This window comes from Podarcis filfolensis (genome assembly GCF_964270895.1).
Source record: "Podarcis filfolensis genome assembly, chromosome: 13".
NCBI lineage: Eukaryota > Metazoa > Chordata > Lepidosauria > Squamata > Lacertidae > Podarcis > Podarcis filfolensis.
The window spans coordinates 50769090-50786051 of NC_139615.1; the positions used below are offsets into that span (position 1 = coordinate 50769090).

At 44.6% G+C, this 16962-nt stretch overlaps 1 protein-coding gene across 1 annotated transcript in view; it reads left to right on the forward strand.

Moving 5' to 3' along the window:
* Window positions 1–10544: 10544 nt before the first annotated feature.
* The window catches only part of SLC9A3 (solute carrier family 9 member A3), a gene marked incomplete at its 3' end in the record, with an annotated part of 116109 nt that continues 109691 nt past the window's right edge, over window positions 10545–16962 (forward strand). Inside the window, exon 1 of the mRNA XM_083582742.1 lies at window positions 10545–10717. Within this exon, the coding sequence (XP_083438868.1) occupies window positions 10546–10717 (172 nt within the window). The 5' untranslated portion in view covers window position 10545. The remainder of the gene's footprint in view (window positions 10718–16962) is intronic.

Genomic DNA, 16962 nt, shown 5'->3' on the forward strand with positions numbered 1-16962 from the left:
GTGTTTATCATTGGGAGCTGAGAAAGATTTTGTAATTTCTTGAAGACCATAACTTAAAACCGGTCTCTTTCCCATTGGTTGTAAAAACAAGTAGCATACTCTGAATGGTCTGCAAAGGAAAGTTGAACCTAGTGGCGATGAATTTAAGGGCAGGATTATACATACACACATTTAGATTATTCAATTCTTTATTACTCTGTAGCCTGGTCTTCCCATACAGCAGAATGAAGATGTAGAATCCCAAGGTAGGTAGCATCATTTCTGAATCAACCCTTTAACTTACAAACTAGACTACCACGAACAAAGATTTTAGACTTCCCCCTCCCTGCAGATGATTGCTTCTTTCCAGAAGAGGTCAACGGGCATCAGGTACCCTCTCGTGACATCACTTACATAGGCCTTTTAATATTTTTGGCAAACTCTTTTCACATCTTCAAAACATGAGCAGATCATTCCTGCTATGCTAGGGGAATCTCTCCTCAGGGCATTCTTGATCCACTGCTGACCAGTCATCAAAGTTTGGTGCAGTGTCACCCACCAACCCACCTGGAACAGACCAGCAAGTGGATCCATGTATTTTTCAGAGCTACAGTTGCCAGAGAACTTTCCCTTTCCAGAGTTGCGGTCTGGGGCCTTGGCAATGTAATCCGTTGATTAAATTCTTCAAAGTTTATAGTTCTACCTTTTGTAGGTACGAAACAGGCAAGAGAAAGTTAAATTCCCAAGACCACTGCAGATAAATCCTTGAATTTGAACCAACATTGATCAGATTTGTACCCTACATTTTAGCAAATGGAACACTGGACTGTATATAAAGTGCATTTCTGAATAAAAAAAAGGTATACAATATTCGAACATCATTTGCCAATAGCGTTAAATTCATTGCACCCCTAAATGACAAGCTCAGTATGTTTTTACAGTAAGAATACAAATTGGCATCCCTTTTATTAAACAGTTAAGAAAAGTGCTTTTATTTGAAGTCTGTTCTATGGGTTTTGGCAAGGTAACAGGGTAATAGTTTTAGAATAATGTGAGTTTTGAAAGAATGTTGATGAATCTGTTGTCATGTGAAGCAAGCGCAGAGTAAAGTATTTGGATGTTCTGCCAGTTTTTAGAAATATCTTCCTTCCCTTTAATTTTAACATAATGATAGCATTCATAGACTGTTTATGCTGCTTTTATTAGGGTTTTACAGCAAACATGTGCAAGCCAAAAAGGCAAATCATTAAATTAAAAATTGAAGCAGGAATTTCAATAGAGCAGATTTCTCCCCTAAGAGTGGTATCATATAACTAAAGTACAGAGCAGGTTGTAACTTTTCAAAACACTGTCTCTTCAGTAATTTTCAAAGCTTTGAATGCTTTGCACTCTGCATTTTGTTTCATTGTTTTAGATGCAAACATGCATGTGCTGGGAGATTACAAGGGGTCAAAAAAAATGGATGTACTGTTCTATATTAGAAGCAAAAAAACTTGTTTTGATGAATTAGAAGAGCCGCAAAAAGTTTCCATTGAGCACATGGATTGATAATATGGACAGATTAGCTACATACAAACGAATTGCATGTCGATGCAAATTAAGAATGGATAAATATGAATAAATCTCGAATGAATATTTAAGCGATAAGGCGGATAGTGATGGGAAGTAGGGGGAGGAGAGAGAGGTGGGAAAATATTGTTAAAAAGCTGTAGTCATAGGTATATCAGTGTATTCAGATCTGAATTGTCAAATTGTGTTCTTAGCATTATGGTTTTTGTTGTACGTGTCTTTTGCGGTTGTTGTTTGTATTGAAAAAATGATTAAATAAATTAAAAAACAAAAACATGCATGTGCTGATTGTTTAAATTGTATACTTTTAAGATAGGCAACTCGCTGGCAGTCCTTTGACTCAATCTATCCTTTATGCACATCAACCATCTTATCTAGTATGAAATGAGACACACAGAGAGGGCTTTGTTTTTATTCCCCTTATCCAGTGTGAATAGCAACAGAGACTGCTGGTTTTCCCTCAGTTTCTGAATCACATGCACAAGAAACATGCAAATGGGAGCAGGTTGCTGAAGTGCTTCAGGGAAAGTTCTACCAAAGCTTCCATTATTCACATAGAGTTGGGGGGCTAAAGACCCCTTTTTGCCTGTATGATGAGAGTAAGCAACTGAGTTGAATAATGGCAAGAGGAATCTTGGTTTTCACATGGAGTTGAGGGACCTCTGCTTAAAATTCTGTGCATTCCTTAGGTAACAGGTATAGTTCCACTCTAAAGCAAGCTCATGTGGGCCATATTACTAGCATCCGTGGAGGTATCTCAGCAGCTTAGGGAGACAATCTTATACAGCCACAAATGTTTCTTCCTTTCTCAGGCCTCAGAAGCAGCAGCATAGCGTGTGCTACCGTCGCCCGGGGCATGTGTGTGCCGGGGGGGAGAGGCACGGAGGCAGCCTCTTGCGGCAGCTTCAAATCAATCCGATTTGAAGGGCACACTCACTCCACCCTGGCAGCCCTGTGTGGAATTGCAAGGCTGGGGCTGGACTGTCCAATCCCAGCCTTGCAAAGCAGTGCAGGGGGCACACTCAAGCTGCCGCAGCCTCCCAACAGCTTGAAGGTCCAGCCTGGGTATGTGAAATATACTCGGAGTCGAGTGTGGATTTCATGCTCTTTATTCAGCTCATAGTGGTGAGGAGGAATGAAGTTCCCCCAGAATGTCTGCTTTATATACATTATTTACACAATGGGCCCCACATGATTGGCTAATCCCAGGATTCACCTGTAGGCCAATCAGGTTGCGGATTCACTTCCACCTGGAGCTGGATTGAGTGGCTCCTGTGGACCAATCAGACTGCTGCATTTTGAATCCTATTGTTCTAGGACCAATCAGACTGCTGCCTTTTGGATCCTATTCAACTCAGTACGTAACACCATGGCTTCCCTCCATGCAGCTCCAAGCTTGAGGAGGGAGCCTGTGGTGGGGGCGCCTGGTTGCGCCCCATCATCAAAATGTGCCTCAGGCCACGCTCCCACCAGCCCCCCACGCTACGCCACTGCTCAGAAGACAGGCTAAAGAAAACACCACTATAGCGCACTGCTTAACAGAACTTAACCACACTGACATTTGAGCAGTGAGAGGCGATGTTAAAGGCATGGCTGTGTTAGGAAGGAAAATCAAGAGACAGGAATTGAGAATCATTAAGCAAGCTAAAATGTGGTCCAAAAAAGATAAATGGCTAAAAATAACCTGCCTCGAATTTTGGGGGGGGGCACTAAAGATGTTAAAACATTTGAGATTTGGAAACATGCCCCGCAGGGTTCCTGGAAGCAAAGTTATCAGTCACAACAGAGGAGGGGGCAAGGGTGGACAAGACAGAAGGATTAAGGGGGTCTAAAAATAGCTTCCACCCAGGAACATAGTGAATGATAAACGCCAAATTGCTCCCAGACGCTGCGAGAACTAATATACGTGGTTGGAGAAGGGAATGTGATTTCCCGCTCCTCCTTCCTTCCTGTAAATTGGGGTTTGCGAGTTCTTCTGTTCTCAGCCTGGAGCTCAGGTGTTGTTCAGTATTTGCAGTTCATTCAATTTCTCTAATGATGGGCTTTAGTTTCTAACAGTATTTGAATTAGGAAGTTCTAAAACAATTTTTTGAGTACACTTCATCTACTTCCTTTGCAATTCAAACTACCTTGAAGAAACGCAGAAGGCAGGTTGTGTGTGTAACTACCAGATTGTGATATTTTGCAAGAGCTCATACACAAAACCATAGAATTGTAATGTTGCAAGGGACCACTGGGATCATCTAGTCCCCCTGCAATGCAGGAATCTTTTTGCCCAGTGTGGGGCTCAAATCCGTGACCCTGAGATTAAGATTTTCATGCTCTACTGACTGAGTCCAGTTGCCCTGGACTGAAGGAGAAATTATTTAATTCCTAGTTATTAGAAGCATGGTCAAGGGGGTCATTTAAGGAGGAGGGAGGTCAACTATCTCCCCGCCGCCGCTGCCAATGTTCAGAGCTTGTGTTCCTCAGGAGCATCTATATCTCTGACCATCTCACTACATTTGCTTTATACTGGCCTATTATATGAACTGATGGCACACATTCTTGTTGCTTCAGAAACTAGGGGGCTGGGCTGTTTTTCCTGCAATAACATCCCAATAGAACTTATGCAACAGAAAAAGTAAATGATCACAACAAATGTGCTACTTTTCTACCATTGAACTTTCAAGGTATCTAAGAGGGGAGTTATGGGCTGTTCCAAATCTTCTTGCGTCTACCTCCCAGAGCTGGCCCAACCATGAGGTAGGGTGAAGCAGCTGCCTCAGGCAGCAGAAATGCAAAAGGTGGTGTCCCTGCTGTCACCTCGCCTGCCCCACTGCTTCCAAACCACCAGAGAAGCAGCCCAGGTAAGGATGGAAGTGGTGGCGGAGCAGCTCAGCCTCGCTTGCTAGTCCCTCCCACCCCTGAGGGCAGAAAGAGACAAGCAGCAAAGCCTTGTGGATCACCCCCACCCCATCGCACAGAGAGCCACTAAGAGGGAGGCGTTCTGTTGCAAAGCTTTGCACCCCAGCAGCATGGTGAGGCTTTACAACAGCTTTTCCTTGAGGAGAAGTCCTTGCAGAGCCTCACCCCCCCAACTGTGGGGCGACGGCAGAATGTTTTGCCTTAGACGCCAAAATGTATTGGACTGCTGCTGCTGCTGCTGCCTCCTCACCCCATTTTTTTATATATTTTTTAATTTTTTGTCCCTTCACCTGTTGGAATCTGAAATGGTATCTCTGTCCAAATGAGATTGCTAGTTCCTGCCTCAGTTGGTGGCCCCCAAAGTGACTAAGTCTCTTCTTCCTGGGGCAGTTTTCCTTAGACTTTCTGCACTCAGCGCACACACACACACACACACACCAGGCCCAAGCACCTGTTCCACGGGTGAGAACATACAGACCACCACACACTGTCATGTACAGAAGCCTCTAATCCAAAATGGGGCTTAGAATAAGAATAGGAATAACAGCTCTGCAACCATGCAGAGGGAAATGTCACACTTTCTGAGTTTCCTTCTTCTTATATATCTTCTCATGCCAGCTGCGCCTGAAAGGTCCTCTTCTGTGAAACTGTACAAGGCTCAGGAGCCCTGCATTCTTTCCCATCTAGAGTCCCTTCGTAACGTTAATGTCTCAACCCGTTCTGAGGGGCTGACATTGGACATAAACAGGAGAATGAGAACTTTGACAGACCAGCTCTAGAATAGAATAGCCTAGAACCTGTGATTGGAGCAGAACAGCACAGAGAAGGAAAGGGTGTTGGTTTTTTTAATAGTGCTGCCCCGGCAGGTGCTTGGTTGACCCCAATAACCCTAAGCCTTCATCTACTAATGATAAAGGCTTATATTTAAAAAAAAAAAACAGAGAAAAAAGGATATCTTGTTTCTGCCATACAGTTTGGCACGCTGATCAAATACTTCTTTTTCAAACAGACGGTCGTTGTAATGTTTGTCCCAGGGACATAAGAGATACAAATTATTGAAGTATTGTTTTCATTAAGCCACATCTGTTGGTGTAAGAGAATGCCAGCCACTTGCAGGATCTCTTGATGAAGAGTCGTTGTGTAATTCAATAGCTGGCATGTTCTTACACCACAAAAATAGTCCAATGAAATCATAATCCTTTAACTATTTTGTATAATTTTCCCCCAATAACTCCTCTAGGGCGTCATATAACCTCCTGAGGCTTTTCATAATTCTGTGCCCTGGGTTCTCTTCCAAACTCACTTCACTGTGTTATGTAATATCATGGAGGCCTACAATGGTTTTGTTATTTTTGATAACCTTAGATGACCTGAAGTCTTCTCCTCAGTAGACAAGGAAAGAAGAGCCAAGACTCCATGGTATGCTGCTGATGGGACCCCTGCAGGCTTTTATCTACTACAACTATGTGGGAAATTTGCATTAAAATGCTGCACTTATCTCACAGATTCTGCAGTTTCTAGCAAATGGATTCTTTCACCAAGTTTTTGGTTGAGTCTAATGTCTTTTATTTTATTTTTTAAAAATCTTCCAAACGATCCCCATATTTCAATTCAATGTGTCTTGGCTTCTTTAGTTTAGGTTCCATCGTTTTAATTAGTCTTACATGATGCCATTAATCGATTCAGATTTCTGCATTAATTAAATACAGACAAATCAAAGACATCACAAAATCCTGTGGCACCTAAGAGCAAGAGGAAAAGTAATGAAAGGGCATTTGGGAATAAAAAGGGATCTGAATGTTTTACAATGTGATGCCAAAAACGTGATGTTTCAACTGGTCACCCTACATATCACTGTAGGAACAGAGGATGGCAAAAGGGGCTGCCGTCTGCGGTGCTGGAAGTAGACACAGTGTATATGCAGGTGCCACAAAAAGTGCCAACTTCATGTCTAGTTTGGGGTGGCTAGGTGCAGCTTGTTATGTAATCTATTCCTACGGAAGCTTCCTTTTCTACACAACTATTAAAAGTGCAGGAACCCTGCTCACTTTCTCACCTGGCCTCTCTAGTCTAATTTTCCTCCTTTTCCTCTGCAACATTTAGTCCAACATATCTATAAAGGGACCCCTGACCGTTAGGTCCAGTCGCGGACGACTCTGGGGTTGCGGCGCTCATCTCGCTTTACAGGCCGAGGGAGCCAATGTTTGTCTGTAGACAGTTTTTCCGGGTCATGTGGCCAGCATGACTAAGCCGCTTCTGGCGAACCAGAGCAGCACACGGAAATGCCGTTTACCTTCCCGCCGGAGCAGTACCTATTTATCTACTTGCACTTTGACATGCCTTTGAACTGCTAGGTGGGCAGGAACAGGAACCGAACAACAGGAGCTCACCCCATTGGAAGCCACTGCCATTTAGCAACAAAAGTCACAAAGCTGAGTTGTAGCTTCAGGACAAGGTATTGCTCGTTTTTGACTCAGGTTGATACATAACCCACATTTTGTGCTCATGTCCTTGCAAACAGTACTTCACCTTTCATGGATTCATAAACTGTCATTTTGTTGAAGAGAATTGGCTGGGAATATGCCTTTTCCTTTGCCTCCGTCAGCCTTTTATTGTGTACTTAAGTTTTCGATTAGGTTAGACACACCATCATTGATTTTTATGCAACTTAATGTTGTTTTAAAATCATCTATCATGCTTCAAATAAATGCAGAGTACATGGTTCCAAAGTACAATACCTGTTATCAGAATAAATGTCCTAGTGAAACGTCTTTGTGAAAGAGTTCAGATACCTTCCTGGCTCAGAGTCCTTTCACATGTGACACATTAAAACTGGGGTGGGGAACGGTTTTGGCCCAGTGGGCCAGATTTTTATCTCCCACACCCTCATGGGCTGATTTTGAAAGTTGAGCAGGACAGCCTACCTCTTAATCCCCATGACAACGTTGGCCTGCAGGGGTGTGTCCCAGCAGAATCAAACTCTCTGCGCATCAGCTAATGTGTTAATTAATAAGTAATAAAATAATAATGCATGGAGAGTTCAACCTTCACCCATCTCTGTGGGCCGACTTTGTAATGAACATTCCTGAGTAAGCTTAGCAACCATGGATCAGGAATTGGTTAAGTATCAGGATGCAAAGAGTAAGAATAAATGGACAATTCTCTGAATGGAGAGGTGTAGAAAGTGAAGGCCTCCAAGGATCTGTATTTGGCCCTGTGCTTTTTAATATAGAATCATGGAGCTGTAGAGTTGAAAGGGACTCTGGGGCTCATCTAGTCAAGGCCCGTCCAACGCAGGAATCTCAACTAGATCAAACATGACAAATGGCCATCCAATCCCTGCTTAAAAACTTCCAAGGAAGGAGAGTCAACCACCTCTCGTGGGAGTCTGTTCCACTGTGAAACAACTCTTACTGTCAGAAAGTTTTCCTGAAGTTTGGTTGGAATCTTCTTCCTTGTAACTTGGATCCATTGGTTTGGGTCCTACCTTTCAGAGCAGAAGAAAACAAGCTTGCTCCATTTTCCTTGTGACAGCCTTTGAGATATTTGAAGGTGGCTATCATATCTCTTCTCATACAATTCCCTCAACTTTTCCTCATAAAGCTTGATTTCCAGTCCCTTGACCATTTTGATGGCCCACCTGTGCACACATTACATCTTGTCTATATTCGTCTTAAATTGTAGTACCCAGAACGACACAAGATTCCAGGTGGGATCTGATCAAAGCAGGACTATTATATCCCTTGGTTGGAACACTATACTTCTGTTGATGCAGCCTGGAATAGCTTTTTTTTTGCCTTTGCATCACAGTGTTGACTCAAGTTAAGTTTGTCGCCTACTAAGACCGCTAGATCATTTTTACAGGTAGTACTGGCAAGCCAGGTGTCCCTCCTCTTATATTTGTGCAGCTGGTTCTTCCTGCCTAAGTGTAGAAACCTTACATTTGTCCCTATTGAAATTCATTTTGTTAGCTGGGCCCAGTTCTCCAATCTGTTAAGGTCATCTTGAATCCTGATTCTGTCTTCAGTGGCATTGGCTACCCCCCCCCCCCAGTTTGGTGTCATCTGCAAATTTGATGAGCATTCCCATTATACCTTCATCCAAGTCCTTTATAAATATGTTGGCCAGCCTTGGGCCCAGAACAAAACACTGTGGCACCCCACTTTTCCCTTTCTTCCTGGATGATAAGGAACCGTTAGTGAACATTCTTTGGGTTCAGTTTTACTAGCTTCTTCAGAAGAGTATCATTGGGGACTTTGCCAAAAGGGTTACTGAAATCAAGATACACTATGTGCATGCAACCGCATTTGGAATACTGTATACAGTTCTGGTTTTCTCACCTCAGAAAGGATATTGTAGAGTTGGAAAAGATTCAGAAAAGGATCAAGGGGATGGGGCGACTCCCCTACGAGGAGAGGTTGTGGTGTTTGGTTCTTTTTTGTTTAGAGAAAAGGCAAGTGACAGGTGATATGATAAAAGCCTATGAAATTATGCATGGCTTGGAGAAAGAGGGTAGAGAAAAGTTTTTCTCCCTTTCTATTGCAGAGTTGGGAAATGTTCAGAAACGGGCATACTTAAAATGTGATAGGCTAAAAGCCTTACGAAAGATAAAGTTTTCACCAGCTTATGGAACATCAACAGAAAGGGGACAAGAAGTTCTGGAGCCAAGGAGCCATGGAGAAGACTCTCCCCTTGTCCCAGTCTGTCTTGCTTCAGCTACTGGTGGGAGGCGAACCATTCCAAATAAGTTGCACGAGTAGCAATTCTTCCACAGGAAAAGGTCTTCCTATCTTCACTTTTTAAATTAAACAGACTAGGTTCCTTTGATCTTGGTTTGTAAAATAGATTCTCTATTGCTAATCCAGATCTAATTAATCCTTCTTTAGCTCAGCTGATGGACATTGCTTTTCTAAACTTGAATTGCTATTTCTGGGAACTACTGTACCTTAGACCAGGGCGGTCCAATGCATGGCATAAGAGCCACATGCTGCGCTCGAGATGTTTTTTAGCGGCCCCCAGCAACATTTGATGCCTCCTCCCGCAGCCTTTGTGCTGCCTTCCCAAAGCCAGTTAAGCAAGGTGCTGGGCTTGGGGAAGGAGACATGAGAGCTCTGACAGGGTCCTAGAATCCTCCAGCGCCTTCCCAAAGCTGAGAGCCTGCCATAGCCTCCTGCCTCCTTCCCAAAGCCCAGCACCTCACTTAGCTTTGGGAAGGCAGCTCCAGGGCTGGGGGTACATCAAATTTTGGCCTCCCCCCCCCCCGCATGACAAGGCAGTGTGGAACCCATGGCCCACCTGAAATTAAAAGTTGTACCACCCTGCCTTAGAGGTTGTAGACCTAAACTGATGTTGGTTGGCTCACCACTTAACTGACCATCGGCTGTATTCATTCAAATTTTCTCCACTTTTAATGTTCATTGGTACAATTGTCAGGTGTCCTTTGGCTGACTACCTGTCCTGAAGGCTACTACCTGCAGAGTTTGCTTTTTACATGTTAATCTCCCTTTAGGATGCACTTTGTTCAAGCGAGAGCGAAGTCCTGGGCCATGCACTTTCTCCAAAAGAACCTTATACACCCACCTCTCTATAATTATTAAGAAGAGATGTCATTAATCTTTTACACTTATTTACAAATCAGAACTGAGGGGGAAAGCAGTCATCATAAACCTGCCTAGAGGTTTATCTGACCCCTCCTTCCAATTAAACACCATAAAAAGCACTCCTTCTTCCAAAGGCACGAAAGAGGTTTAGAGGTTCTCCTAGAGTTAGTAAGATCCTTGCGCCCGGGGCTGCACCTGCCAAAGTGCTGCTTGGCTCCTCAGGAATAAACAGTTGGAGGGATAGTGCCCCCCACTGGCTGGAGAGCAGGCAACAAAATTTGAGAGGAAGAACTGATATTGACATGGTTTCTGAAAGCTAGGAGTTATCAACTGGGCATCCAAGAAAATACAAGCAAAAGTGGGAAGCTAAGCAATACTAAAAGGGATAAAAAGCACACTGTGCGCAAGGAGGCAATTTTTAGATAGCAGTTCTTTGATCATGAAGAAAAGGGCATTCGTTTTGCCTTTCCTCATTTTGCTAATAGTGTTGATGTGCCATTCAGAAGGGCTTACTGAAAGAGATGGTCTTGGAACTGCAAATGAAACCATCAAGGCAACGAACCACAGTGGCGGCTTCCAGATAGTCACCTTTGATTGGCTCCACGTTCATGTGCCTTTCTTCGTTGCTTTCTGGATCCTGGTGGCTTTCTCAGCTATGATTGGTAAGTAATGATGCTTTGGCACTCCTTGGGGTCATTTGTCTGTTTCAAATGGCATTACTACTGTATTGTTATCCCAATCTCTGAGCAATGAGAAGTTTCACTGGGTAACAGTATGTACGCTGAGTTGGTTTCCTTTCAGTGAGGCCACTGGCGGCTTGCAGTGTTTCAGTGATATAAGGATTATTTGCACATATATACGGGTTCAGCATAAGATGGCGGTTTGTAGCATCAACTCAACTCCAACAGATATTGCTCCCCGTTGGATTTCATGGGGAACTGCCAATGCCATAGCATTTGATTCTCACGGGGGGGGGGATCTGTTTCTCTTTCAGACTAAGTTCCAGTACTGCCCACTTACACCCCCCCCCCATACTTACTTCAAATCCCCTCCAGCGAGAATGGGAGGGGAAGGAAATCATGCCCTCTTATGTCAAACAAAATGTCTCTATCCAGGGCTCTTTTTCAGCCAGAACTCGCCGGAACTCAGTTCTGGCACCTCTCAGGTAGGCACCATCGTCATTATAAGAGAACGAGAGAGGCGTTCGTGATGAGTTCCAGCACCTCTTTTTCTAGAAAAATAGCACTGTCTACAACATACTGCCTTAGACTGCATTACAAAAGAAGATGTTTAACAGACTGGCCAGGGCTATTATTTATTATTTATTATTCTTATTTATTAGATTATATACCACCCTTTATCATAAGATCTCACAAAATAAAACACAGGATAAAAACAAGAAAATAATTAAAAATAAAACAGCTATTTACTGAACAAACTAGTTTGATCATTTTGGCAGTCCTTCTCTTCTGCAAACCCCAATCTTGCAGCTCTGGAAATCACGGGGCTGGAGGGGATAGTATGTCTTGTTCACTGTAAGCGGCTTTAAACTTAGGAAAGAGGTACAGTATATAAATGTCTTTTTCTTTAAAAAAAATACATTTTCATGTTTATGAGATGAAAGCTGAAATAGCACGTTTTCCAGTTCCCAACTGCATGTATGAACACTATTTATTTATCTCGATTTCATTTAGCAGCAAAGATAAGGAGCCAGGCATAGCAGAAAATGTTGGGCAGGCAATACAGATAGCAACTGCGGCACCAGGACCATCAGCAGTGCCCTTTCGGTGGTGCAGGAGCTCAGCGGCGTAGCGTGGGTTGTCAGCACCCGGGGCAAGGCAAGTAATTTGCGCCCCCTAACCCGGGGCAAGGCAAGTAATTTGCGCCCCCTAACCCTACAAATCTATGCCTATGAATGATGGTCCCTCTCTCTCTTTCTCATATTCCAATTGATTCCCATTTCCGCCGATCGATCCCCGAAGCTCTCACCCAGCGAAATTCGTGCGTAATTACGCTTCGCCATCCCTAATTCTGCCGCTTCCACCAGGAAATCATGATGGTGCGTTTCTCCTCTCCAAACTTTCCCCGGCCCTTTGCCGGCCGGCGCAGCCCTTTTGGCTACGAGCTCCCCTCCTTCTCTGCCCGCTTCCGACCCCACCTCCCCGTCCAGCCTCCCTACCTCCTGAAAAAAGGCGCCGGCGCCGAGCAGGACACCCCCGCGGCCATCGGAGAGAGGCGGGGCCGAGGGAGGCAAGCCAATGGGCGAGGCGGGGGTAGGTGGCCACGGGGGCGGGCGCTGCCGCAGTCCTCGGGTGGGCAAGGTAGGAGCAGGCGGAGGCTGGCCGGCCGCTCTGACAATAGGGGCGGGCCGAGGGCACGACGCGGCTGGGCCCTCTGGACTCGCGCCCCCCCCAGATGTTGCGCCCGGTGCGGCCGGCACCCCTGGCACCCCCCACGCTACGCCACTGCAGGAGCTTCCCTGCTTCCCACAGTGGGACTTGTCCATGCATCCACCCACAGCTCTCCCTTTGTCATTGAAATATACTCAGAGTCGCAAGGTGATTTCATGCTCTTTATTCAGCTCATAGTGGTGAGGAGGAATGAATGAAAGTCCCCTCAAAGTATCTGCTTTATATACATTATATATATTTATACACAATTTATACTTTATATACATTTATACACAATGGACTGCACATGATTGGCTAATTCTGGAATTCTACTGTAAGCCAATCAGGTTGTGGATTCACTTCTATCTGGAGCATGATTGGGTGGTTCCTGCCAACCAATCATACTGCTGCATTGTTCTAGGACCAATCAGATTGCTGCATTCTGAATCCTATTGTTCTAGGACGAATCAGACTGCTGCAGTTTGGATCCTATTCAACTCAGTACATAACAGTCATCCAAGTGCAAAATCTGCATGCACAACCGTATGCCTACAACCAGCCCCTCAGGATTTGTGGTCTGGAGAACTAAATCAGCTCTGGCTTTAAATGAGGAAACATCTAATGTCTAGGTCTTACTGTGGGCGTAAACCTGTGTTTGGGTTGTACCCTTTCAGGCTGCACAAGGGAGCTCCCAGGACTGCATGTTCTTCCATGAAAAACTCTAGTACTTAGGTTTACTCTAGTAGTATATATTGTTTACTTTAGTACTATAAATTAATATATACTAATATAGTGTATATATATGTTTAGTAGTATATATTATGTTTACTCTAGTAGTATATATTTTAAGGCGCTTTTTTGGTATAAACTCAAGTCATTATCAGGTAACTTATGTTTCCTGTCTCCTAAGTATTCCATAGTTAGCACAATGTTTTTGGGTGGCTCTGTTATGGAGATGAAAATGCCTCTGGTTCTGCCTGCTGCAGGATCTTTCCCCTTCCAGGTGTACCACCTAAATGTATCCCTTTCAATTTGAGAATAATTTCATACGTAATCTGAGGAGTTTTATAGTGAAGGCAGTCTTGTCTGAAATGCATGTCTTGGTCCCATTTTGACATATCCAATATTTTCTTTTCTTTCATGTAAAATAAGTACTGTTTTGATGTTTGCAGCTGGAGGAAAGCATTGCTTCACAGCATTGCTGCTTTGCTTCCCAGTTCCATGTTCTGAATGCCACAATGTGTGATGGGATAAAACGGAATAATCTGACCAAACCTACTTTGCGATACAGATTTTTAATAGATTTAACTACAGTGGTACCTCAGTTTAAGAACAGCCCTGTTTACAAACAATTCGGTTTACTAACTCCGCAAAACCAGAAGTAGTGTCCCGGTTTGCGAACTTTACCTCAGTCTAAGAACGGAAACCGAATGGTGGAAGGGCACCGGCAGCAAGAGGCCTCCTTAGGGAAAAGAAAACATATTTTCAAACAGCAGCTGTTCAATCCTTTTGTGGACATTAAGTAATCTCATTGAGAGCACCGGACTGAAGAAATCCAATGGAAACTAACTTGTCCAGAGTTTCCATATAAGAGCTGCATGAACTGACAGATTTATTCTTATGCTCAATATATATTGGATGTTGCATTTGTTTAAAGGTACCGTATTTTTTGCTCTATAAGACTCACTTTTTCCCTCCTAAAAAGTAAGGGGAAATGTGTGTGCGTCTTATAGAGCGAATGCAGGCTGCGCAGCTATCCCAGAAGCAGTGGCGTAGCGTGGGTTGTCAGCACCCGGGGCAAGGCAAGTAATTTGCGCCCCCTAACCCGTGGATTTGCGCCCCCTAACCCGTGGATTTGCGCCCCCTAACCCATGGATTTGCCCTAACCCCAGATGTTGCGCCCGGTGCGGCCCGCACCCCCTGCACCCCCCACGCTACGCCACTGCCCAGAAGCCAGAACAGCAAGAGGGATTGCTGCTTTCGCTGCGCAGCGATCCCTCTTGCTGTTCTGGCTTCTGAGATTCAGAATATTTTTTTTCTTGTTTTCCTTCTCCAAAAACTAGGTGCATCTTATGGTCTGGTGCATCTTATAGAGTGAAAAATACGGTACATTTTATTTTCAAATTTGCTTGTTTTGTGCATATTCAGGCAATTCCATGTGTTTTTCAGAGGTTGTTTTCTCTCTCTCTATATATATATTTTTAGGATTATTTTTTGGGGGGGGGGGTTATAAGCTCAAGTCATTATCAGGTGTCTCTCCCCCCCCCCCCCCCCGCTACCTCCTAAGGGAGGAATGCCATTCCAGCACCTCCCTTTTCTCAGGTTACCAAACCAGTGTGTTAAACAAGTAATCCTTGAGTCTTTTATTTCTGAATGCATCAAATTCTTCACAGACAGATGCATATTTCCTGAGGAACTCTCCCCCGCGTCGGGGCATTCCATTTCACTGAAACATGCCATGATGGGGGCAGGTTCTCTGACACAATGTGGAGAGAAAACCATGGGGAGACGGCAGTCTTCTGAAAAACACTTGTGCCAAAAAAACATTGCAAAAAGTTAGGAGGTCTGTGCTGCTGAATGTTCTCTTGTGTTTGGTAACGAACATTTTCACAACGAAAAGCAAAATGCTTACCTCCTTCATGCCCTTTTGCTGCTGTTTGCAACCTAGTACTCAAAATGGAAGGGCAAAAGGGACACGGGGTGGTTTTATTTCAAATTAAGCCAGACTCGGATCCATTGAAAAGAAGTGGGGTCATTTTAGAGCTTCCTAAAAATATGTGAGGCAGCACCCCAGCTCACTTGGCGCACTAGCTTAGACACCATTTGGGTCTTCTCCTGGTAACAGCAAAATCTCCACCAAGCCAATGTGATTTGATTTCATGATCATGTCACTGAGGACAAACTAATCTAATGCAGTGTAAGGGAATTGCCGTCCGTCTGATTTTGGTGAGACCTTATTGCATAACCAACCCTTTTTGGTTTCATGTTAACATCACTGTCTCTAGGCCAGGGGTCTGCAACCTTTAAGACAAAAAGAGCCACTTGGACCCATTTCCAAAGAAAAAAAAACTGGGAGCCGCAAAACTCGTCATTATAAAAATAACTTTTTTTTCACTTTTTAAAAATTATTTCTTTGTTTGACCCCTCAGAATTACTCCTCCTCATAGAAATAAACGTTAAATTAACAAGTTACCTTTTTGTGTGTGTGTGTGTTCTTCACTCCCCTTCAAAACAGTGACCAGCGTACATGTCCCTTACAATGTAGCGGGCGGGCAGGCGGGAAGGTGACGTCAGGACGGTGCGTGACTAACGCACGCACCGCCCCCATGCGACGTCACAGCCAGTACAGCACCCGCCACAATGGGGAGTGTCGGGGCGCACAATGTGCCTCCTCCCCTCGCTAGTATCCGCCCCAGAGCCGCGGCAAAGGTGTAAAAGAGCCACATGCGGCTCCGGAGCCGCGGGTTGCAGACCCCTGCTCTAGGCAGAGAAGGTGAAACGGGGAACAAATGGCACTGAACCTTCTGGAAGATGCTTTTTTTTGAGAGCACTATCAGCTGAGAGAATTGGCTTGTTGCCCAAATGGTGCTGGGGAGGAGGCACCGCCATCTTAATGCATGCCAGAGGATCATGGCTGCCTGAATGTGTTGTGAGCAGTGGCGTAGCGTGGGTTGTCAGCACCCGGGGCAAGGCAAGTAATTTGCGCCCCCCTAACCCGTGGATTTGCGCCCCCTAACCCCCAGATGTTGCGCCCAGTGCGGCCGGCCCCCCCTGCACCCCCCACGCTACGCCACTGGTTGTGAGTGCAAACTCCTTTGACACCATTTTGCTTCAGCTAATTATTGAAGCTTGTGAGACCAGGTTTTGGTCAGTCTTAGTTGAGAAAAGCCATGTTACCCAGTGGAAACCAACTGAACACATTACATTAAGTGCATGGCACCACTAAAAAGGGGAACATTTAATTTCACCCTCCCTAATGTACAATAAAGGAACGTGGGTGGCGCTGTGGGTTAAACCACTGAGCCCAGGGCTTGCCGATCAGAAGGTCGGCAGTTCGAATCTCTGCGACGAGGTGAGCTCCTGTTGCTCGGTCCCTGCTCCTGCCAACCTAGTAGTTCGAAAGCATGTCAAAGTGCAAGTAGATAAATATGTACTGCTCTGGCTGGAAGGTAAACAGCATTTCCGTGCTCTGCTCTGGTTTCAATGTTCTGTTGCGCCAGAAGTGGCTTAGTCATGCTGACCACATTGAGTGACAGAACTCAACATTCACTGGTGGTAGAGGACTTCCGCTTTCTCCCAGGTGTGGGGAACTTTTGGTCCTGCACCCCAAGAGCTGGAGGGATTTGCTTACAAGAAGAGGGAGGCAGGAGCAATTTTTGTAAAAAATAATAATGTAAATAATAATAGTAATATAAACTTACCTTGTGAAACAAGTGAGGGGAGCCAGGGACAAATAGGAGCTAACCAGATGTAAACAAAAGAGGCGGGAATAGGATGCACACGATATTTCTTAATTC